At 40.8% G+C, this 26,279-nt stretch overlaps 1 protein-coding gene across 4 annotated transcripts in view; it reads right to left on the reverse strand.

Annotated features, from left to right (window-relative positions):
- The window catches only part of hdac3 (histone deacetylase 3), a 63,916-nt gene that overhangs the window by 28,842 nt on the left and 8,795 nt on the right, over window positions 1–26,279 (reverse strand). For 3 of the 4 annotated variants that reach the window (XM_063000531.1, XM_063000530.1, XM_063000532.1), the window contains exons 5-8: window positions 24,660–24,741; window positions 23,303–23,359; window positions 15,040–15,095; window positions 11,369–11,502 (exon numbers count right to left, since the gene is read on the reverse strand). In XM_063000531.1, the coding sequence (XP_062856601.1) occupies window positions 11,369–11,502; window positions 15,040–15,095; window positions 23,303–23,359; window positions 24,660–24,741 (329 nt within the window). Of the gene's footprint in view, window positions 1–11,368; window positions 11,503–15,039; window positions 15,096–20,648; window positions 20,683–23,302; window positions 23,360–24,659; window positions 24,742–26,279 lie in introns of those variants that run through there. The other variant, XM_063000533.1, reaches the window with a different exon arrangement.

A 26,279-nucleotide genomic window follows, 5' to 3' on the forward strand; every position in this document is an offset into this window, starting at 1 on the left:
GATCCCCTCCCTCCGGAAACTGGGTCGCAGGGCAGTGTTCCAGCATGATAATGACCCCAAACACACCTATAAGACGACCACTGCTTTATTGAAGAGGCTGAGGGTAAAGGTGATGGACTGGCCAAGCATGTCTCCAGACCTAAACCCAATAGAACATCTTTGGGGCATCCTCAAGCGGAAGGTGGAGGAGCGCAAAGTCTCGAATATCTGCCAGCTCCGTGATGTCGTCATGGAGGAGTGGAAAAGCATTCCAGTGGCAACCTGTGAAGCTCTGGTAAACTCCATGCCCAGGAGAGTTAAGGCAGTTCTGGGAAATAATGGTGGCCACCCAAAATATTGACACTTCAGGAACTTTCACTAAGGGGTGTACTCACTTTTGTTGCCGGTGGTTTAGACATTAATGGCTGTATATTGAGTTATTTTGAGGGAAGAATAAATTTACACTGTTATATAAGCTGCACACAGACTACTTTTCATTGTGTCAAAGTGTCATTTTGTCAGTGTTGTCCCATGAAAAGATATACTTAAATATCTGCAGAAATGTGAGGGGTGTACTCACTTTTGTGATACACTGTATATATATATATATACAGTGTATCACAAAAGTGAGTACACCCCTCACATTTCTGCAAATATTTCATTATATCTTTTCATGGGACAACACTATAGAAAAGAAACTTGGATATAACTTAGAGTAGTCAGTGTACAACTTGTATAGCAGTGTAGATTTACTGTCTTCTGAAAATAACTCAACACACAGCCATTAATGTCTAAATGGCTGGCAACATAAGTGAGTACACCCCACAGTGAACATGTCCAAATTGTGCCCAAAGTGTCAATATTTTGTGTGACCACCATTATTATCCAGCACTGCCTTAACCCTCCTGGGCATGGAATTCACCAGAGCTGCACAGGTTGCTACTGGAATCCTCTTCCACTCCTCCATGATGACATCACGGAGCTGGTGGATGTTAGACACCTTGAACTCCTCCACCTTCCACTTGAGGATGCGCCACAGGTGCTCAATTGGGTTTAGTCCATCACCTTTACCTTCAGCTTCCTCAGCAAGGCAGTTGTCATCTTGGAGGTTGTGTTTGGGGTCGTTATCCTGTTGGAAAACTGCCATGAGGCCCAGTTTTTGAAGGGAGGGGATCATGCTCTGTTTCAGAATGTCACAGTACATGTTGGAATTCATGTTTCCCTCAATGAACTGCAGCTCCCCAGTGCCAGCAACACTCATGCAGCCCAAAACCATGATGCTACCACCACCATGCTTGACTGTAGGCAAGATACAGTTGTCTTGGTACTTTTCACCAGGGCGCCGCCACACATGCTGGACACCATCTGAGCCAAACAAGTTTATCTTGGTCTCGTCAGACCACAGGGCATTCCAGTAATCCATGTTCTTGGACTGCTTGTTTTCAGCAAACTGTTTGCTGGCTTTCTTGTGCGTCAGCTTCCTTCTGGGATGACGACCATGCAGACCGAGTTGATGCAGTGTGCGGCGTATGGTCTAAGCACTGACAGGCTGACCTCCCACGTCTTCAACCTCTGCAGCAATGCTGGCAGCACTCATGTGTCTATTTTTTAAAGCCAACCTCTGGATATGACGCCGAACACGTGGACTCAACTTCTTTGGTCGACCCTGGCGAAGCCTGTTCCGAGTGGAACCTGTCCTGGAAAACCGCTGTATGACCTTGGCCACCATGCTGTAGCTCAGTTTCAGGGTGTTAGCAATCTTCTTATAGCCCAGGCCATCTTTGTGGAGAGCAACAATTCTATTTCTCACATCCTCAGAGAGTTCTTTGCCATGAGGTGCCATGTTGAATATCCAGTGGCCAGTATGAGAGAATTGTACCCAAAACACCAAATTTAACAGCCCTGCTCCCCATTTACACCTGGGACCTTGACACATGACACCAGGGAGGGACAACGACACATTTGGGCACAATTTGGACATGTTCACTGTGGGGTGTACTCACTTATGTTGCCAGCTATTTAGACATTAATGGCTGTGTGTTGAGTTATTTTCAGAAGACAGTAAATCTACACTGCTATACGAGCTGTACACTGACTTCTCTAAGTTATATCCAAGTTTCATGTCTATAGTGTTGTCCCATGAAAAGATATAATGAAATATTTGCAGAAATGTGAGGGGTGTACTCACTTTTGTGATACACTGTATATATATACACACACACACACACACACACACACATGCAGGGTGAGTCAAAAGTCACAGGACACTCTTTTATTTCAGAAACAAAAGGGAAAATGTGGGCCAGCTGTAGCCTAGTGGTTAAGGTACTGGACCAGTAATCAGAGGGTCACTGGTTCAAGCCCCACCACTGCCAGGTTGCTGCTGTTGGGTCCTTGAGCAAGGCCCTTAACCCTCAATTGCTCAGACTATATAGTGTAACTGTAATGTAAGTCGCTTTGGATAAAGGCGTCTGCTAAATGCTGAAAATGTAAATGTAAATGAAAATGACAAATCTGAATACCCCAGCAAGTAATGGGTGAGGGGGCCTATCTTTTAGGCTATGTCCGGAACATGGCCACAATCTTGAAAGCCACCATATGTAAAAAACTTAGGTGTCACAATAGATTCAGATCTCTCCTTTGATACACACATTAATAATATTACTAGAGTTGCTTTCTATCATTTGCGTAATATCTCTAAAATAAGAAATATACTATCTGTTAATGACGCCGAAAAACTGATCCATGCGTTTATAACTTCTCGGTTAGATTATTGTAATGCTCTTCTAACTGGATGCTCTGGTAGATCCTTAAACAAACTCCAGTTAGTTCAAAATGCAGCAGCTCGAGTGCTAACTAGAACTAAAAAATTTGATCATATCACTCCTGTTCTATCATCTCTACACTGGCTGCCAGTTAAATTTCGCATTGATTACAAAATACTTTTACTAACCTATAAAGCGCTACATGGTCTGGCTCCACAGTATCTGAGTGAGCTTATTAATTACTACAACCCAGCACGTCCACTTCGTTCACAAGATGCAGGGTTACTTATAGTTCCTAAAATTAAAAAGACCAAAGCTGGTGGAAGAGCATTTTCTTACAAAGCTCCACAACTTTGGAATATTCTTCCTGCCTCTGTTCGGTATTCGGACACAGTCTCAATGTTTAAGTCTAAACTGAAAACATATTTATTTTCTCAGGCTTTTGATTAATATAGACAAAGGAGCAGAGCTTGGGGGTTCTTGGTCATAGAAACTTGTGGTGATCAGGGATGTTGGGTCGCTGTCGTTCTGCCTCTCTTGTCCAATCACTCTGGTTTGGGTAGGAGAGGTGGGCGCTGATGTCCTGTGAAAGCCTTCATGACCTTGTTACCTGCTCGCTCTCCCTTTTAGTTATGCTGTAATAATTAGGGCTGCCGGAGTCTAAAACTCTCTGTAAAACTGTTTGTCAACTAGCATTGTACATTATTAACTACATTCTCTGTTGTTTTACCCCGAGGGCATTCTGATGGAAACCTGTTTACCCGCCGAGGTTAAGGATTAAAGTCGAGACTGCCGGGACAACGATGCTGCTCCTGTCAGATGTGACGGGTCTGGAGTAATTGCAACGACAAGAAATCACTACAGACTTTATTGAAGACTAGAGCGGATAACAACTCTATTATTATTTAATTGTTTATTTATCTATTTATTACCACTGTATGACTTTTAGATCATTCAATTCTGTGTTTGTATGATTTGTGTAAATCGTGTATTTATTTAAAGTATCCTCCAGACCACCCAAGAAGGATGGGCCCTGTTGAGTCTGGTTCCTCTCAAGGTTTCTTCCTGTAATTTTCAGGGAGTTTTTCCTTGCCACAGTCGCCCTCGGCTTGCTCAACAGGGGTTTTTGTATCTGTTGGTCCTGGATTTTGTAAAGTTGCTTTGAGACAATGTATATTGTAAAAAGCGCTATATAAATAAAGTTGACTTGACTTGACCATATTGGAGCAAGGGCAAGTTTTTCCAATGAAGGTGGTCATGTAGCATATCAAAGAAGACCAGAATCTGATTTGCAATATCTCTTGTGTTTCAAATGTTATCAACACAGAATGTTGCAACAACAACCAGGAACGTTCCCTGTAATGCACAGCTATTCGACGTGTTCAGTGCGTTGTCCCTGGTGCTGAACACAGATCTGAAGGCGCTTTATCCAATCGTTATGAACCCACACGAGAATCTCTGGAGAAATGCTGTCACAAGCCTCCATGATGCGGTGCTGAAGGTGGTGTTTGTTGCAGATTTTCTCAGCATACACAATTTGTTTGAGATGACCCCAGAGATAAAGTCGAGTGGTGTGAGGTCGGGTGATCTGAGCGGCCATTCCACAGGACGATGATGGCCAAGCCAATGACCAGGGAATTGAATATCCAGCCACTGACGAACACCTGCTCCGTAGTGTGGTGGAGCCCCATCCTGTTGGAAATAACAGGGGAAACTGCCATCTTCAAATTCAGAATGGATGAGAACACTGTTTCCTGTAGCATTGTCATGTAGCGCTGAGCATTTAGGGTCTGGTCGATGAAAATGGGTCCGATTACACGGGTGCCCCATATTCCACACCACACCATAACCCTCACATCACCTACGACTGTGGTGTGTGCAGTCCAGTTAGGGTTTTTGTCACTCCAGTACCTCACGTTCTGGCAATTGACCTCACCACTGACATAAAAATTGGACTCGTCACTGAAAAGAATGCCCTGTGCAAATGCGGGTGCCCAGGTGCAGAACTCGACACAGCTATCAGGGTTATCCTCTGATAGTTTCTGCTGCAGCTGGATCTTGAAGGGGTGCCACTTATTGGTATGAAGAATCTGTACAAGAGATGACTGGCTGACACCACATTCTGCTGCGAGACGTCGTGTGCTGCGTCGTGGACATTTCGCAAAGGTTACCAAAACCATTGTTGAGGTTTCTTCGTCGGTAGCGGTCTTCGGATGACCACCACATGGCTTGTTGTCCACAGTCCCGGTTTCTCGAAATTTGGCTATGAGGGATGCAACAGTGCTGTGTGAAATTGGTCAATTCTATCTTAAGTTACCTGTAACGAACAACAAAAGTTTTGAACTTTGTGTTGATAACTTTTGAACCACAAGAGATATTGCAAATTAGATTGCGGCAATTGATTTCTGAGAAAATTCTGGTCTTCTTTGATATGCTACATAACCACCTTCCTATTGGAAAAACTTGCCCTTGATCCAATATGGCGGCTTTCAAGATGGCGGCAATGTTCAGATGTCATTTTCCCTTTTGTTTCTGAAATAAAAGAGTGTCCTGTGACTTAACTCACCCTGTATATATACACTGATCAGCCATAACATTAAAACCACCTCCTTGTTTCTACACTCACTGTCCATTTTATCAACTCCACTTACCATATAGAAGCACTTTGAAGGTAGACAGCTGTAGCCTAGTGGTTAAGGTACTGGACTAGTAATCAGAAGGTTGCCGGTTCAAGCCCCACCTCTGCCAGTTTGCAACTGTTGGGCCCTTGAGCAAGGCCCTTAACCCTCAATTGCTTAGAATGTACTGTCACAGTACTGTAAGTCACTTTGCAAAAAAGCATCTGCTAAATGCCGAAAATGTAAATGAAGTTCTACAATTACTGACTGTAGTCCACTGTTTCTCTACATACTTTTTTTAGCCTGCTGTCACCCTGTTCTTCAATGGCCAGAACCCCCACAGGACCACCACAGAGCAGGTATTATTTAGGTGGTTGATGATTCTCAGCACTGCAGGGACAATGTCTGTGTTGTGCTGGTATGAGTGGATCAGACACAGCAGCGCTGCTGGAGTTTTTAAATACTGTGTCCACTCACTGTCCACTCTATTAGACACTCCTACCTAGTACCTGCAGTGTGGTGTTTAAAAACTCCAGCAGCGCTGCTGTATCTGATCCATTCATACCAGCACAACACACACTAACACACCACCACCATGTCAGTGTCACTGCAGTGCTGAGAATGACCCACCACCCAAATAATACCTGCTCTGTAGTGGTCCTGTGGGGGTCCTGACCATTGAAGAACAGGGTGAAAGCATGTTAAAAAAAGTATGTAGAGAAACAGATGGACTACAGTCAGTAATTTTAAGTAAAAGTGCTTCTACAGTATATGGTACGTAGAGCTGATAAAATGGACAGTGAGTGTAGAAACAAGGAGGTGGTTTTAATGTTATGCCTGATATATATATATATATATATATATATATATATATATATATATATATATATATATATATATACAGTGTATCACAAAAGTGAGTACACCCCTCACATTTCTGCAGATATTTAAGTATATCTTTTCATGGGACAACACTGACAAAATGACACTTTGACACAATGAAAAGTAGTCTGTGTGCAGCTTATATAACAGTGTAAATTTATTCTTCCCTCAAAATAACTCAATATACAGCCATTAATGTCTAAACCACCGGCAACAAAAGTGAGTACACCCCTTAGTGAAAGTTCCTGAAGTGTCAATATTTTGTGTGGCCACCATTATTTCCCAGAACTGCCTTAACTTTCCTGGGCATGGAGTTTACCAGAGCTTCACAGGTTGCCACTGGAATGCTTTTCCACTCCTCCATGACGACATCACGGAGCTGGCGGATATTCGAGACTTTGCGCTCCTCCACCTTCCGCTTGAGGATGCCCCAAAGATGTTCTATTGGGTTTAGGTCTGGAGACATGCTTGGCCAGTCCATCACCTTTACCCTCAGCCTCTTCAATAAAGCAGTGGTCGTCTTAGAGGTGTGTTTGGGGTCATTATCATGCTGGAACACTGCCCTGCGACCCAGTTTCCGGAGGGAGGGGATCATGCTCTGCTTCAGTATTTCACAGTACATATTGGAGTTCATGTGTCCCTCAATGAAATGTAACTCCTCAACACCTGCTGCACTCATGCAGCCCCAGACCATGGCATTCCCACCACCATGCTTGACTGTAGGCATGACACACTTATCTTTGTACTCCTCACCTGATTGCCGCCACACATGCTTGAGACCATCTGAACCAAACAAATTAATCTTGGTCTCATCAGACCATAGGACATGGTTCCAGTAATCCATGTCCTTTGTTGACATGTCTTCAGCAAACTGTTTGCGGGCTTTCTTGTGTAGAGACTTCAGAAGAGGCTTCCTTCTGGGGTGACAGCCATGCAGACCAATTTGATGTAGTGTGCGGCGTATGGTCTGAGCACTGACAGGCTGACCCCCCACCTTTTCAATCTCTGCAGCAATGCTGACAGCACTCCTGCACCTATCTTTCAAAGACAGCAGTTGGATGTGACGCTGAGCACGTGCACTCAGCTTCTTTGGACGACCAACGCGAGGTCTGTTCTGAGTGGACCCTGCTCTTTTAAAACGCTGGATGATCTTGGCCACTGTGCTGCAGCTCAGTTTCAGGATGTTGGCAATCTTCTTGTAGCCTTGGCCATCTTCATGTAGCGCAACAATTCGTCTTTTAAGATCCTCAGGGAGTTCTTTGCCATGAGGTGCCATGTTGGAACTTTCAGTGACCAGTATGAGAGAGTGTGAGAGCTGTACTACTAAATTGAACACACCTGCTCCCTATGCACACCTGAGACCTAGTAACACTAACAAATCACATGACATTTTGGAGGGAAAATGACAAGCAGTGCTCAATTTGGACATTTAGGGGTGTAGTCTCTTAGGGGTGTACTCACTTTTGTTGCCGGTGGTTCAGACATTAATGGCTGTATATTGAGTTATTTTGAGGGAAGAATAAATTTACACTGTTATATAAGCTGCACACAGACTACTTTTCATTGTGTCAAAGTGTCATTTTGTCAGTGTTGTTCCATGAAAAGATATACTTAAATATCTGCAGAAATGTGAGGGGTGTACTCACTTTTGTGATACACTGTATATATATATATATATATATATATATATATATATATATATATATATATATATATATATATATATATATATATATATACAGTGTATCACAAAAGTGAGTACACCCCTCACATTTCTGCAGATATTTAAGTATATCTTTTCATGGGACAACACTATAGACATGAAACTTGGATATAACTTAGAGTAGTCAGTGTACAACTTGTATAGCAGTGTAGATTTACTGTCTTCTGAAAATAACTCAACACACAGCCATTAATGTCTAAATGGCTGGCAACATAAGTGAGTACACCCCACAGTGAACATGTCCAAATTGTGCCCAAAGTGTCAATATTTTGTGTGACCACCATTATTATCCAGCACTGCCTTAACCCTCCTGGGCATGGAATTCACCAGAGCTGCACAGGTTGCTACTGGAATCCTCTTCCACTCCTCCATGATGACATCACGGAGCTGGTGGATGTTAGACACCTTGAACTCCTCCACCTTCCACTTGAGGATGTGCCACAGGTGCTCAATTGTGTTTAGTCCATCACCTTTACCTTCAGCTTCCTCAGCAAGGCAGTTGTCATCTTGGAGGTTGTGTTTGGGGTCGTTATCCTGTTTGAAAACTGCCATGAGGCCCAGTTTTCGAAGGGAGGGGATCATGCTCTGTTTCAGAATGTCACAGTACATGTTGGAATTCATGTTTCCCTCAATGAACTGCAGCTCCCCAGTGCCAGCAACACTCATGCAGCCCAAGACCATGATGCTACCACCACCATGCTTGACTGTAGGCAAGATACAGTTGTCTTGGTACTTCTCACCAGGGCACCGCCACACATGCTGGACACCATCTGAGCCAAACAAGTTTATCTTGGTCTCGTCAGACCACAGGGCATTCCAGTAATCCATGTTCTTGGACTGCTTGTCTTCAGCAAACTGTTTGCGGGCTTTCTTGTGCGTCAGCTTCCTTCTGGGATGACGACCATGCAGACCGAGTTGATGCAGTGTGCGGCGTATGGTCTGAGCACTGACAGGCTGACCTCCCACGTCTTCAACCTCTGCAGCAATGCTGGCAGCACTCATGTGTCTATTTTTTAAAGCCAACCTCTGGATATGACGCCGAACACGTGGACTCAACTTCTTTGGTCGACCCTGGCGAAGCCTGTTCCGAGTGGAACCTGTCCTGGAAAACCGCTGTATGACCTTGGCCACCATGCTGTAGCTCAGTTTCAGGGTGTTAGCAATCTTCTTATAGCCCAGGCCATCTTTGTGGAGAGCAACAATTCTATTTCTCACATCCTCAGAGAGTTCTTTGCCATGAGGTGCCATGTTGAATATCCAGTGGCCAGTATGAGAGAATTGTACCCAAAACACCAAATTTAACAGCCCTGCTCCCCATTTACACCTGGGACCTTGACACATGACACCAGGGAGGGACAACGACACATTTGGGCACAATTTGGACATGTTCACTGTGGGGTGTACTCACTTATGTTGCCAGCCATTTAGACATTAATGGCTGTGTGTTGAGTTATTTTCAGAAGACAGTAAATCTACACTGCTATACAAGTTGTACACTGACTACTCTAAGTTATATCCAAGTTTCATGTCTATAGTGTTGTCCCATGAAAAGATATAATGAAATATTTGCAGAAATGTGAGGGGTGTACTCACTTTTGTGATACACTGTATATATATATATATATATATATATACACAGTGGGGTCAAAAAGTATTTAGTCAGCCACTGATTGTGCAAGTTCTCCTACTTAGAAAGATGAGAGAGGTCTGTAATTTCCATCATAGGTACACTTCAACTATGAGAGACAAAATGAGAAAAAAAATCCAGGAAATCACATTGTAGGATTGAAAGGAGGTTCCATACCTTGGTAACTGGGGTGTTTACAGTGATGTTGACAAATGACATTTTTAGTTCTATTTTTTGCCTGTATTAAAAGTCCTATGGGCCTGGGAATCTTAGTTTGGTTAGGTTTGTGGTGGTCCAGTTTTTGTGAAAGGCTTTTTCCACATTTTAATTGTCTGCCTGCACTCACTATTAGTTTTTGGTATGGTTTCATTCTTATGGTGTCAATGAACAATCTGGTTTGGTCCAAGATATGTTCTTGTATTGTGTGTAGCTTGGCATAGACACTGAAATGCATTCCAGTCAGCCTTTGTCAGTCTTAGTTGTCATTTTGCATTTGGTGTGGCATTTGTGGAAATGGAGTATGACCTGTGGTAGGTGTGCAAGTTGGTTTATCAGGCAGAGGTTGTTTGAAATGATGAAATCTTCTACTGTCTTGCCTTTAGGGTTTGTATTCCAGCTCCATAGTGGGTTGTGACCATTAAAGTCCCCAAGAAGTATATGTGTAGGGAGGGGGTTGTACAGTTGTTCCACTAGTAAGAGTGTTGAGTCCAGTGGGATGTAGATATTACATATGGTAATAGTTCTTGACACATAAATTGCTGTTGCCTGAATGTCTATCACTGGGAGCATGACTGTGTGTGATGTTATTTAGATAAAAGTAGGCTGTACCTCCTTATGGCCTACCTGTATTTGAGCTATGATTATGGTATGCCACATATCCCTTCAATTGTACTGTAATGTTTGTTGCTGCTTAAGTTTCCTCAAGCATACTATTGCTGGACTGAAGGTTGTGGTCAGTCGTAATTCATTACATTTAGCTCTAATACCTAATCTAATGCAGGTCCACGGTATTATCGAATTAATCATCATTTGTTTTCAGCTTAGAGTTTGTTTGAACTTTACTCTTGTTTCTGGGTGACACACCTCTATGTTGTGAGGACCCATCCTCTTTCATTTCAGCATTTTATTAGCTTCTGATTTCCTTAGGTCTGTGCTGATTTAGGAATGCTGATGCATTGGTTCTGATTTCTTTAGTGCTTTGGCTTTGTTGTGAATCATGTCCTAAAGGTGGGTAGTGAAGTTGTGGTCTAGCTTTGTACAGATATGTACAAAAACTGAATTTTTGGAACTGGTTGCATTTTTTCTATGTTAAGCCACATAAGCTCGGTCTGGGATAAACATGACTGGGTGTTTAAAAGTTCTTTTTTTAATCCATGTGGGGCAGGATTTATCTGATGCCCTGCCCAAAAACACCAAGTGCAGAAACTGTGCATCATGTCTGTCTTCACTAAAGTTGTAAAAAGAAGGGGTATTCCTGCATGAGGCTGACCCTTAACCATACTTTTGGCCACGGGACAAAGTAACTTATCAAGATGCAATTAGCTGTGTAACTATAAACACAGAGATAAACCTATTTAAATCATTTGTTTAGCTGTGTACTTGTATGGAAATTTTCTCTAAGTGCAAGAATTACTAGATACGTGTGGGATATATTTTGTATCATAATGAAGGCCTTGTTAAGAAAATTAAGTGTCCCTCCCTAGCCCTATTGCTAAACTAGGAACAGTGTAAAAATCTACATAGTAAACTTCACATTGCAAAATGTTGCACTTACCTGTTCCTGGAAAGAAATAGTTCCCATATTTATGGAAGGAAACAGTCATGACTCTATCAGTAAGATAAAAAGCTTCTTGCACCCCATCACCATGATGAATGTCAATGTCAATATACAAAACACGTGGGTGGTACCTGTTAAAGATGTTGAAAGGTAATGTAAAATATTGTAGAATATAGCAAAATGTCAAAACAATAATTACAATTTAGGAGATACTAAATGTTTGAACAGTGTATGTGTGTATTTACAAAGCAATCAGTTCGTTTATATGCAGTGGGATTAAAAAGTACTCAGATCCCTTAACTTTTCCACACAGTGCTGTGATTTAGATATTTATGCCCCCCCCCCCCCCCCTTTTCTCTCAATCTAGTCTTATGAATTCCCCCAACGGTAACCTCCCCAAAAGCCGAAGACCCGAACCAAAAGAGCTGCAGAATATCCTGTGCCACCTCAAAAAAACACAGTTGCATACCGCTTCTTTTCAGAGACAGAAAGCAGTAGCATGTACACTCTACTATCTGTGATATCAACCAGCCAGCAGAGGCCGCAGCTATAACAGCACAGAGAAACCCCTTCAGGCATACCACCACATCAGACACAGCCAATCATGTCTATGTACAGTGAGGCCAAAAAGTATTTAGTCAGCCACTGATTGTGCAGGTTCTCCTACTTAGAAAGATGAGAGAGGTCTGTAATTTTCATCATAGGTACACTTCAACTATGAGAGACAAAATGAGAAAAAAAAAATCCAGAAAAAAACACATTGTAGGATTTTTAAAGAATTTATTTGTAAATTATGGTGGAAATTAAGTATTTGGTCAATAACAAAAGTTCAACTCAATACTTTGTAATATAACCTTTGTTAGCAATGACAGAGGTCAAACATTTCCTGTAAGTCTTCACCAGGTTTGCAAACACTGTAGCTGCTATTTTGGCCCATGATGTTTTGGGGCTGTCGCTGGGCAACACGGACTCCACGAATTTTCTATGGGGTTGAGGTCTGGAGACTGGCTAGGCCACTCCAGGACCTTGAAATGCTTTTTACGGAGCCACTCCTTCGTTGCCTGAGCGGTGTGTTTGGGATCACTGTCATGCTGGAAGACCCAGCCACGTTCTATCTTCAATGCTCTCACTGATGGAAGGAGGTTTTGGCTTAAAATCTCACAATACAAGGCCCCGTTCATTCCTCCCTTAACACGGATCAGTCGTCCTGTCCCCTTTGCAGAAAAACAGCCCCAAAGCATGATGTTTCCACCTCCATGCTTCACAGTAGGTATGGTGTTCTTGGGTTTTTCTTCTTCCTCCAAACACGCCGAGTTGAGTTTTTACCAAAAAGTTCCATTTTGGTTTCATCTGACCACATGATATTCTCCCAATCACCTTCTGGATCATCCACGGGCCTGGACATGTACTGGCTTAAGCAGGGGGACACGCCTGGCACTGCAGGATTTGAGTCCCTCTCGGCGTAGTGTGTTACTGATGGTAGCCTTTGTTACTTTGGTCCCACCTCTCTGCAGGTCATTCATCAGGTCCCTCCGTGTAGTTCTGGGATTTTTGCTCACCGTTCTCATGATCATTTTGACCCCACGGGATGAGATCTTGACCCCAAGGGAGATTATCAATGGTCCTGTATGTCTTCCATTTTCTTACAATTGCTCCCACAGTTGATTTATTCACACCAACCTGCTTGCCTATTGTAGATTCATTCTTCCCAGCCTGGTGCAGGTCTACAATTTTCTTCCTGGTGTCCTTCGACAGCTCTTTGGTCTTGGCCATGGTTGAGTTTGGAGTCTGACTGTTTGAGGCTGTGGACAGGTGTCTTTTATACAGATAACGAGGTCAAACAGCTGCCATTAATACAGGTAACGAGTGGAGGACAGAAGAGCTTCTTAAAGAAGTTACAGGTTTGTGAGAGCCAGAAATCTTGCTTGTTTGTTATTGACCAAATACTTATTTTCCACCATAATTTACAAATAAATTCTTTAAAAATCCTACAATGTGATTTCCTGGATTTTTTTTTCTCATTTTGTCTCTCATAGTTGAAGTGTACCTATGATGAAAATTACAGACCTCTCTCATCTTTCTAAGTAGGAGAACTTACACAATCAGTGGCTGACTAAATACTTTTTGACCCCACTGTAGGTCCCCAGCTGGCCAGTAGCACTGCTGACATTCTAACATTTGTCACTTCGTGCACTAGGCAGCTAAACCCCAAGCACTTGCAAGTTTGATTTTGGATAGATATAGTTTACATTTTTACCCATCAATCTATACTTAATTAACCCACTTCGTTCTTCTTCCTCGGCCTTTGTCCCGTTCGGTTGCGGGGTCGGCTCTCGGCGGATCATGATCCGCATTGATTTGGCACAATTTTTATGCCGGATGCCCTTCCTGACACAACCCTCCCTATTTTATCCGGGCTTGGGACCGGCACTACAATGCACTGGTTTGTGCATCTAGCGGCTAGGTATCTATAGGACAATTCAGTGTTTCCAATTAGCCTGGTGGCATGTTTTTGGACTGTGGGAGGAAATCGAAGCACCCGGAGGAAACCCATACGGACACGGGGAGAACATGCAAACTCCGCACAGAAAGGACCCGGACCGCCCCACCTGGGGATCGAACCCAGGACCTTCTTGCTGTGAGGTGACAGTGCTACCCACTAAGCCACCGTGCCACCCATATACTTAATTAACCACAATAAAATAAAATGTTTTAAAAGTAAAAAAAAAACAACAACTCATATTCATCAACAAATACTTTGTAGAAGCCCCTCTGCCATCTTCAAGTCACTCCATAAATAAGATTCTTCAATAAGATTAAAGTATGGCCTTCCGCTGAAAGTCAGACATTTAAAATTTCAATTTAAAGCAAAAAGGAAATGTAGAGACTTGTTTCAAACAACTCTAGTATTGTCCTTGGTACATGCTTCCTGTATTTGTGTACATTTGCACCCCAATAATTAACAGCCAGTCTTCCCATCCCTCCCACTTGTGGCAAATACCCTGACCTTATATGCAGTCCATCTGCATAAAAACCAAAACTGGCACCACTGCATAAACAATGAACAAAGAAGAATGGGGTTGGTTTGAACGGGGAGTCAAAGAGGAAATGACCATCACCAAACAAAGGAGGGGGGCTTAAGAGTAAATTTTTCACCATCTTACAATGCCATGACTGCAGCTATTCCGTCTTTATGCAGTGTCACTTGGATGAGTGACGAAACGTATGTCCACACCAAACTTTGTGTCCAGATGAACTGAATCAACTATATTGGGTTAACTCATCTCTGCAAAGGACTGACCGTACTTTTTTTAATCTCTCTCAATGCAGTATAAATTATATATAGGTGTGCGCCTTTTCCAATTATGTTCACCAAGTTTAAATTACAACAGATAAGCTTCAGTTGTGTTCTAAACTCAACTAAAGAATAATTAAACAGCATGTACTTAAGCACAATTTGGAGTTTCTCAGCAAAAAGTGTACATACGTTCGTGTCAAAAAGTTCTGGATTTTAATTATAAAAATACAAAAAAATGTAAATATGATTTTAATTCATAATTATCTGTGATTAAGTGTAGACAGGTGGGTAAAAATGACAATTACATCCATAAGTCAGGGGGTCTGAATACTTTTTGAATTCACAGTATTTTACAGTATTTTGCACTTACTTGAGCAGTTCAAGTATACTGATGACAATGTCATTTACATAGCAAAATCCAGAAGCCTAAAACAAAACACATGGACTTGTTTAGTAACTTAGTAATCTGACACGTACACACATTTCATAGATTGGAATGCTAAACTCTAGAGGACAGGACAGGTAAAACTGTGGATAAATTACACGTGTGAAAACTGTCTCAGATAAGTAATGTCATCAATTTACCTTCTATGGGAGATCAGAAAAAGACAGAACAAAAAAATCTTAGTCAGACAATGAGCTGTAAAAGAAGTTTTGTTGATGGGGATTGCTACACAAGATGGGCCAAGTGGCAGAGGCGAATCCAGAGCTGTTTGTTCACTGATATGCAATGTGAGAGCAGGGAGGGAAAAAAAAATTATCTGGCTGAAGGAGTAAATTGATTTTTTGCAATGCAACATTGGCATTATGGTTTGCTGTGGACGATAAGGTCACAAATACTGTAAAGCTTGTGTGTAAAAATAGTTTTATGAAAAAACTATATTATGCCCCTGCCCCACACATATACAACTCCTCCCACGGGTTTCCCCCCGACCCTGTATCTAGCGTTCTCATTGGCCGTAGCTCGACACCGCACTCACTGCCAGTAATAACTTGATCGCAACACTTTTCACACTACAGGATTCTGAACTGTTGACAGGTCCAGATATTAAGCATGCTAGATATTAAGCATGCTAGAGTCTGCGATCGACAAGCAACCGGCGGGGCCCTCGGATCGAGTCATTCAACAGTTCGCACATAGTGTTAGAGAGCCGTTTTTCAAGATCCAAAATGCGAATGCCATTTTGCCTCTGTGCTGGTGCATCTAAAATCGTGTAGTGTGAACTATGCATAATTAGCTAACCATCTGGGCAAAGTATCAAATGAAATGAGAGAAAATGATAGCCAAATTATATTACTGATGTACTGTTGTATTGTATTTTGACATTAATGGACAGCAAAGTAAAATTGCTTTATTTAGCTCTTGTTTTGTTGGGCGATTTTCCTGCCCAAACTTTTTGCTTGGACTTAAAGAGGCTTTAATCATAATTTAATAACTATTTAAAAAGTATATTCAGTGTAATGTGTGTCATGCGTATTACACAAGGCTGTAAAGCCAAACAGCAGTCAAGGTGTGATTGGTTAATTACATATAAAGCTCACTGAACAATTAATTACACTTGATTATAGATAGGGCTCTACTAAATTCAAGGAAAAATGGCACGGAAAGTGCCTATGTGACTATGGAATCCCCAAAGGGACAAAAGTGCGTAAACACACACATCAAACATTGTCAGCACACTACACCACAGAAAAGTTTGTTACACTAACATAATTATGATGCCGTATATTGAATTGCTAGGACTGCCTCATATTGCACCTCATATTTCATATGCTACGCAAATGAAAAATGTTAAATCGTTAAACACAATTCTTAAATTTTGAATTTTTGAAAAGCAAATTTTCACGGCCATGATTTAGGTAGGGCCTTAATTACAGGATATACAGCGGGGGAAATAAGTATTGAACACTAACATTTTTCTCAGGAAATATATTTCTGATGGGACTATTGACATGAAATTTTCACCGGATGTCGGTAACAACCCAAATATTTCACACATACAAAGAAATCATAACAAATAAATCCATAAATTAAGTTATGTTTAATAAAGTGGAATGACACAGGGAAAAAGTATTGAACACATGAAGAAAAGGAGGTGCAAAAAGGGATGGAAAGCCAAAACACCAGCTGAAATCTGTCCTTATTTAGAAAGCAATCCTGCCCCTATCAGTGCAAATTAATATTAGCAGGTTTAGTCCTAATTGTTGGCCTATATAAAAAATTTTTATCACCAAGTTGTCACACAAGAAGCATCTTGTGATGGGTAAAAGCAAAGAGCTCTCTCAAGACCTTCGCAATCTTATTGTTGCAAAACATACTGATGGTATTGGTTACAGACATATTCCAGTAAGCACCATTGGGACCATTACTCAGAAGTAGAAAGAACATAATTGTACCATAAACCATGACCAGGTGCTCCTTGCAATATTTCTGACAGAGGAGTTAAAAGAATAATCAGAAGAGTTGTCCAAGAGCCAAGGACCACTTGCAGAGAGCTTCAGAAAGACCTGGAATTAGCAGATACTCTTGTTACAAGGAAACAATGAGTAATGCACTTAACCACCATGGCCTCTATGCATGCTCACCGTGCAAGACTCCATTGCTGTAGAAAAAGCTTGTTTAAAGTTTGCTGCACAACATGTGGGCAAGCCTGTAAAATACTGGGAGAATATAGTCTGGTCAAATAAGACCAAAATTAAACTCTTTGGGTGTCATAGCACACACCATGTTTGGAGGGGAAATAGAACTGCACATCACCCCAATAACACCATACCAACTGTGAAGTTTGGAGGTGGGAACATCATAGTGTGGGGCTGTTTCTCAGCATATGGTGCTGGCAGACTTCATTTAATTGAAGAAAGGATGAATTGAGAAACGTACCGAGACATTCCTGATAAGAATCTGGTGCCATCTACCAGGATGCTGAAGATGAAACAAGGATGGACATTTCAACTAGACAATGATCCCAAACACACAGCCAGGGAAACTCTTAAATGGTTTCAGAGAAAAATGTTAATGTGTTCAATACTTATTTCCCCCGCTGTATCCTTGGCTCCTCTACGCTTTGTGGCCCCTGATTTAAAAAAAAAAAAAAAACCCTGACGCCACCTATACCTGAACAAGATAATGCAGGAAACAGTGGAGGTGAAACCAGAATTGCGGCAAGCAGCTGCTACTCATGCTTGGCTAAAGGCTAACCCAGTCTGACAAGCCTTACAATTCTACAATTAAACATCTTATAAACAACCTAGACCATATTACACCACACCAGACAGACAAATAGTGAGCATAGGTACTGCTGCATACTTATTTTTATATAAGCTTTGTTGAACAACATTCTTGCTGCTTGCTGCTATCTAGCTAACCAAACCAACCAGCTTCCAAATGGCTAAAGATGCTACATTGTCCATTAACATGCATTGAGGTGGTTGCTGCTTGCTTCTGTAAACAGTTGATAACCATTAAAACTGCATTCAGAGCTGCAGCATTAAGGATAGCAGACGCTAACATAGCATGCTGGCAAGGCGCAACCATACCCAGACACCTAACAAACAATGCAAACCAATGCAAACAATGCTAAACCAACTCAATTTTTTTTCCAGAACACAAGCTGAAACATCTGTCTTTCAGTCCATCTGAAATTAGCTTGGGCCCAGAGAACTCATCACGTTTCTGCACAGGATTAATCTCTGTCTTTCTCTTTGTGTAAGTTTCAGATTGCATTTTGTGATGCAATGGTAGACTGTGTTAAGTGAGAACAGTTTTCTGAAGTACTTTGTGCAGAGGATCACCTTTGGTGGATCCTCCTTTAATACCAAATGATGATTTCCTCACCTGTTACCAATTTACCTGCTTATTGTGCAATGTTACAAAACACCATACCTTTAATATTCAATCAACGTTTTATGCTTATTTTACCCCAACTCAACTTGTTGGAGAGGGCTGCAGGCATTCATTTTTAAATGTGTTTGTATTTACAAACTACACTGAAGTTGATCAGTAAAAACATTTAAAATACACTGCCTGGTCAAAAAAAAGGTCACCACCTGGATTTAACTAAACAAATAGGTAAGAGCCTCCCACTGGATAATTACTGCATGGGTGATTATATTTTAGCTGGCAACAAGTTATTTAACCCTAACTGATGCAGTGAGTAGCTTCTCATTTGTTAAACAACCATGTCGAAAGACACATCCTGTGGTCGTGGAAAAGATGTTAATCTGTTTCAGAAGAGTCAAATTATTGGCTTGCATCAAGCAGAGAAAACATCTAAGGAGATTGCTGAAACTACTAAAATCGGGTTAAGAACTGTCCAACGCATTATTAAAAAGTGAAAGGACAGTGGGGAAACATCATCTTCGAGGAAGGAATGTGGTCGGAAAAAAATCTTGAATAATGGTGATCGGCATAGAACTCAGGGATATGTTTAATAGTGAAAGTAAGAGCATTTCCACACGCACAATGCGAAGGGAACTCAAGGGATTGGGACTAAACAGCTGTGTAGCCTTAAGAAAACCACTTGTCAGTGCTAGGGAGCATAAAGATTGGACTCTGGAGCAATGGAAGAAGGTCATGTGGTCTGATGAGTCCAGATTTACCCTGTTCCAGAGTGATGGGCGCATCAGGGTAAGAAGAGAGGTGGCTGAAGTGATGCACCCATCATGCCTAGTGCCTACCGTACAAGCCTGTGGGGGCAGTGCTATGATCTGGGGTTGCTGCAGTTGGTCAGGTTTAGGTTCAGCAACGTTATGTGCCCAAAGAATGAGGTCAGCTGACTACCTGAATATACTGAACAACCAGGTTATTCCATCAATGGATTTTTTTCCCCCTGATGGCAGGGGCATATTCCAAGATGACAATGATTCAGATGATTCATCTGGCTCAAATTGTGAGAGAGTGGTTCAGGGAGCATGAGACATCATTTTCACACATGGATTGGCCACCACAGAGTCCAGACCTGAACCCCATTGAGAATCTTTGGGATGTGCTGGAGAAGACTTTGCACAGTGGTCCAAATCTCCCATCATCAATACAAGATCTTGGGGAAAAATTTATGCAACTCTGGACAAAAATAAATGTTGTGAAATTGCAGAAGCTTGTGGAAATGATCCCATGTTGCATGTTTCTTTGTGCTTCATCAAAAGAGCTTGAACAGCACAGCTTGAAACCCCAGTCTAGTTGCTGTGCTCAGTTTTGTATGACCTGTGCCATGAAACTGTCTTCCACAACCTCATCTTTGTAGAGTTTGACAGTGCAAATTATGTTTTTCATATGTAGATTAAAACATAGTCGTTAACTAAAACAGAAACAGCTGTCTGGGAGGTTTAAAAATGGGTGAAGAACAAAGTCAGGGAATTTGTAGTATTACAGTCAGGCGTATGATTAACCGATTATACCAAAAAGGTGATAGGTGTAGATGGTAGTAAATTGATGTGATCCCCCACAGACTGGTCAGGAAACTAGTGGACCTGGGCCTTAAGTTGTCAATGTGTACATGGATCATGTATTTTCTCACTGGCTATCAACAAGTCAGAATTGGCAACCACACCTCTTGCACCCTCGTCCTAAACACAGGAACCCTGCAAGGTTGTGTGCTAAGCCTTTTCACACTCTTTACACATGACTGCACCCCCATTCACAACTCCAACGCAATAATCAAATTGTCTGACTGGTGTAGAAAAAACGACCTAGCTTTTAACAGCCCTAAGACAAAGGAGATCGTCATTGACTTCCAAAAAATAAAAGATATAGACCACCTTCCCCTCCACATACATGGAGAAGAAGTGGAAATGGTGGAAAGCCTAAAGTTCCATGAAGTCTACACGACTGACCAGCTTACGTGGACCTCTAACACCTCACACCTGGTTAAAAAGGCTTGGCAAAGACTCTTCTTTCTCTAAAAGTTGAAAAAGGTCAAACAGCCTCAGAAACTACTAGTGAACTTTTACAGGAGCACCACTAAAAGCATCCTGACTAACCATGTCACGGTGTGGTATGTGAGCTGAACTGCCGACGAGCACAAAGATCTGCATCGGACTGAAGCTGAGGAATAGCTTCTTTCCCAGAGCTGTGGCCTCCATCACATCCCTCCCCATAAAGACAAAGAACACACCACACAAACACACAACTGTGGTTCACACACAAGCTATGAAGCATTTGCACACACTGATTTTTATAAGTTTACAGAGTAGATATACTAAGCTACTTACTAAAACTAAAATTTGTTAACATGGAATCTGTGGAGGGAATAAATATTTTTATATTTTTAATGACTTCAGTGCAAGTGTGTATAAACCTATGAATTAAACTGTATTACCATGAATTCTCACCAAAAAAGACCAAAAAGAGAATACTCTATTTTGACAATGAACTTTCACTTGTTATTTTGTAAATATAGAAATCTAAACAAATTCCAGCATCACATTCAAAATAAGTTGGAACAGAAGAAAAATAAGAGGTAAAAAATTACAGAATTTTCAAGAACACCATTTTAGAATGGTGAACTGGTAGCCTGAACGCTTAGAAAGTTGAATTGTTAACATGTAAGGGTATAATGATTGGTTATGAAAAGGGGAAACTACTAGCAGTTCTATCTTTGCGAGCAAAAAACTTTGTGGCTTACCAGTTTGTGTCTCTTTGCAGAAGAGTTGTTCAAAAAGAACACTTACTTTAAGACTGAAAATAATTTAGGTTTTTCACCATTTACCTTACATAAACGTACGTAAACATGTATGAAACCTGGAGAAATCTCAGTCCAAGTAGAGCCAGGCCAAGAGATGTCCTGGGTTGTACCATCTGATGTTTACAAATATTACAAGTCCTCCACCTTTGCATTTGCCACTGAGCTTAGCATGCCTGTCTGCTCCTGGTGAATCCGAGAATTTTCACGTTAGCATCGGGAATGTTGCCGTTAGCCGCGACATCAGCCTAGCTTCAAGGCAGCACAATTCATAGAATGCCCCCTAACCACTCTCAACCGTGAAATAACTGGTTCAGCATAGCAATGGATGGCTTTCCACTGGAAAGGACCAGCTCAGGTCCAAGATAGGTCAGATTCTCTGGGTTGCAAGACAGAGCAGGCCAGATGTTCTGTTTAATGCTAGCAACTTGGTGTCAAGCTTCAAAACTGCTACTGTGCAGACAGTCCATGAAGCAAACAGAAGTGTGCAAACTTAAATCCAAGAAAGTGGTTCTGAACATCCAACACTTCTGAACTTCCAACACTTGGGCAGAGACAGTGCTCTTAAAATGATCGTGTTCAGTGATGCCTTATTTGGAAATCTTTCAGATGGAGGCACTCAAGGAGGACACTTGATTGTTTTAATGGGAGAAGATGGAAAGTTCTCTCCTCTTTCTTGGCAGTCTAAGAGAGTCAAGAGAATTGTACAGAGAACACTTGCTGGTGAAACATTGGCAATGTCTGATTGAATTGATAATGCTATATTTCTAGCTACACTGTTCTCTGAACTCACTAATGGTGATGCTGAGCATGCTCCACCAGTAATCTGTGTCACAGATAGTCATTCTCTTGTTGATGCATTGAAGTCCACAAAGTCAGTCTCGGAGAAGAGACTCCATCTTGAGATAAGCAGCATCAAAGAACTTTCACAAACACAGAAAAGTTGAGCGTGTGCTATGGTATGGCACAAAAGAGCAACTAGCAGACTGCCTAACCAAAAGGGGGGCATCAGCTTACAATTTACTTAAGGCATTGAGTGTCGGGCAATGGAAACTTGATTAAAAGGAAGGAATGACAATGTTATTTTTTATATGCAGTAAATCTTGATGTTTAAAAGGTTTAACTGTGTTTACCCAGAATATTGGTTGTTATTTTTTCTTTTAGAATTGAGGGAGTTTGATAAATTCCATATTCATATAAAGTAAACTCTGATATTTATATACTTGTTCACTAGTTGACTAATTTAAATTGAATAAGTTGTTACAGTAAATGTTTTCTAGCACCTCAGTACAAAAGAGAAGCTTTTATTGTGAAACTGCTGATGGAGTTGTTTTTCTTTCTTTAATGGAAGTGTGCGGGCTGAAATAAAGTTGTGGAATAACTTTGATTGTTGGTCTTTTAAAAGAGTAACAAGTACTTTTTTAGTGTTTTTTTTTTTTCAAAGCAGTTTATTATCCACACAGCGCACATGTGCCAGCTCTGCTTACAGACAGATTTGGATATTGTAATTCAAACAGAAAAACTTACATTTATATCACACTTAAATGTGTGAACTATTTGGTATTGAATCCACCAATGGAAGCTGTTTATCATCAGTGCATCAGTGTGGAACTGTGTGGTGTTGTTTTTTTTTTTGTCTGTTTGTTTTGCAAACATGCAACATCAATAAACCACAATGTGATTGTGAATGTTATTAAGAAAACTTTGGTGAATCTTTACAGACGCCTTCCAAAATTCTTAAATTTCTAAAATTTTGCCTGTAGACACATTTCCATTTTTTTTAAATCCAGAGCAAGCATGTTCCTACTTTAGTGCATGTTTGGTTTATTAAGCTTTCTACAGATAAAACCAGAATTTTTGTTTTTATTTGAACACTTTTCACATTCTTTGCTATTCTTTGCATTTTGGATTTGCAACAAAACCAAACAGAGAACACGATTATTTAACTCTTACCTCAAACTTTTTTGCGTGATGTAATCCTCCAGCCCAGTTGATAGCAATGTCACAGATCTAAATAAGTCATGAATAAATATTCAAACAACAAACCCATTTCCAGAAAAGTTGGGACATTTTGTAAAAAGCAATACAAAGAAAAACCTGTGATTTGATCATTCTCTTGAACCTTTATTTAACTGACAAAAGTAGAAAAAGATTTCCAGAGTTGTCACTGATCATTGTAATATGTAAATATAAACACATGAAGAATGTGACACTTGCAACACATTCCAAAAAAGTTGTGACAAAGACATGTTTAGCAGTGTGTTCCATCACTTTTCTTAATAATGAGATTGTTCCCTCCATTCTTGGAGCTGTTCAACAGTATGTGTCCACTGTTGTCTGATGCACCATACATTTTCAACAGGCGACATTGGGACTGCAGTCGCAGCACACAAATTTTGTGTCTGAAGCTACGCTGTTGTAGCATGTACAGTATAAGGCGTAGCAATGTTTTGTTGAAACTGATAGCAGCAAGGCTCAAAATTAAAACAAACTCATCAATAGTACCTTCACATACATGCAAGTCACCCATGCAGTGGGCACTGATACACCCCATACCATGAAATTTGTTGGCTTTAGCTGATAGACGAAAAGACCACCCACAAATCCAAACACATCTTTCAGTCCGTCTGAGATGAGCTTGAGATAAATTACAAAAGGAATAATGCAAAAATGGTGCAAACTGGATACTGATGAATAAACACTTTATAGATTAGCAGTGCTTTAAGCGGGCTGAGGAGTAGATGTTAAAAAACAGTAAGAAACAGTGGCCACATTTCATGTCAATCATGTTGACCTGTTTGAATAAGGCACAATCTACCAGCGTTATTGGGCATCCCTGATCTAAATTATTAGCAATCTTGCAATGAGAAATGTTCTTTTTGAACTGGTTGGCAATGTTCTCAAGAGATTTGGTACAAAGTGGTAAACATCGACGCATTGTTGCTTGTACAGACTGAGCCTTTGGAGGATCCCCTATTATACCCAATCATGATTCCCTCAACTGTTACCTGTTCATTGTGGAGTGTTTAAAAAAAACAGTACCCTTAATATTCTATCAACTGTGTACTCTAATTTTGTCTGAGTTCCAACATTTGTGGAGTGTGTTGCAAGCATCCAATTCTAAATGTGTTTGTATCAACAAAACACATTATGTATAAATAATTTTTACTTTAAATAATTATGTTCGTTATTGCATTTTACAAAATGTCCCATCTTTCTTGGAAATATGATTCATAGATCAATAAAACAGAAGAAAAATCAGCATACCATGAATAATATGCAAGTGTGATAATTACAAAGTATACCTTACCTTATGGTTTAACTGAGTTGCCCCTTGTAATGATGCACCAGTGTATCTTGAGCAAAATTCAAAGAGCCCTGGAAAGACAGGACTAACAGCCAAACAACAATAATTATATGTGTGTGTGTGTGTATAAACATATACAGTCATGTGAAAAAGTTAGGACACCCCATGAAAACCTTTGTCTTTTTGAACATATTTAGTTACATGAGCTCCATCTCTCAGTACTGTTCAAATTAAGCTCAACTGTTCATATGTTTAAACAACAAAAATGTAAAAAAAAAAAAAACTTTCAAACACAAGTTGTAAAATGTAATGAACATAAATGGAAATTTATTGTGAGGAAAAAGTTGGACATCCCCACATTTATTACTCCTTCAAATGTCTAAAATTAGAATCATGTGCACCACATTAGCTGCAATGATTAGACCAAGTCAACACCTCAAACTCGTTGTTGTGCTCCTCAAACCATTCCTAAAACCTTTTTGCTTCGTGGCAAGGCGCATTATCCTGCTGAAAGAGGCCACAGCCATCGGGGAATGCCGTTTCCATGAAAGGGTGTACATGGTCTGCAACAATATTTAGGTAGGTGGTACGTGTCTTTTTCCCATAGTTCATCCTGGTGCCATGTGTTCCCCAGGTAAGCAAGGCACACACACCTGGCCATCCACATGATGTAAAAGAAAACGTGATTCGTCAGACAAGGCCACCCTCTTCCATTGCTCCGTGGTCCAGTTTCGATGCTCATGTGCTCACTGTTGGCACTTTCGGCAGTGGAAAGGGGTCAGCATGGGCACCCTGACTGGTCTGCGGCTATACAGCCCCATACACAACAAACTGCGATGCACTGGGTATTCAGACACCTTTCTATCAGAACCAGCATTAACTTCTTCAGCAATCTGAGCTACAGTAGCCTTTGCTCCCCATGTGCATCAATGAGCCTTGGCCGCTCGCTGTCGCTGGTTTATCACTGTTCCTTTCTTGGACCACTTAGATATAGATACTGACCACTGCAGACCGGAAACACCCCACAGGAGCTGCAGTTTTGAAGATGCTCTGACCCAGTAATCTAGCCATCACAACTTGGCCCTTGTCAAACTCGCTCAAATCCTTACGTTTGCCCCTTTTTCCTGCTTCTAACACATCAATTCTCAGGATAAAATGTTCACTTGCTGTCTAATATATCCCACCCACTAACAGGTGCCATGATGAAGAGATAATCAGTGTTATTCACTTCACCTGTCAGTGGTCATAATTTTATGCCTAGTCAGTGTGTGTGTGTGTGTGTATATATATTTATATGTATATGTATATGTATATATATATATATATATATATATATATATATATATATATATATATATATATATATACACATATATATATATATATATATATATATATATATATATATATATATATATATATATATATATATATACAGTGTATCACAAAAGTGAGTACATCCCTCACATTTCTGCAAATATTTTATTATATCTTTTCATGGGACAACACTATAGAAATAAAACTTGGATAGAACTTAGAGTAGTCAGTGTACAACTTGTATAGCAGTGTAGATTTACTGTCTTCTGAAAATAACTCAACACACAGCCATTAATGTCTAAATGG

The sequence above is a fragment of the Trichomycterus rosablanca genome, chromosome 8, assembly GCF_030014385.1.
Source record: "Trichomycterus rosablanca isolate fTriRos1 chromosome 8, fTriRos1.hap1, whole genome shotgun sequence".
NCBI lineage: Eukaryota > Metazoa > Chordata > Actinopteri > Siluriformes > Trichomycteridae > Trichomycterus > Trichomycterus rosablanca.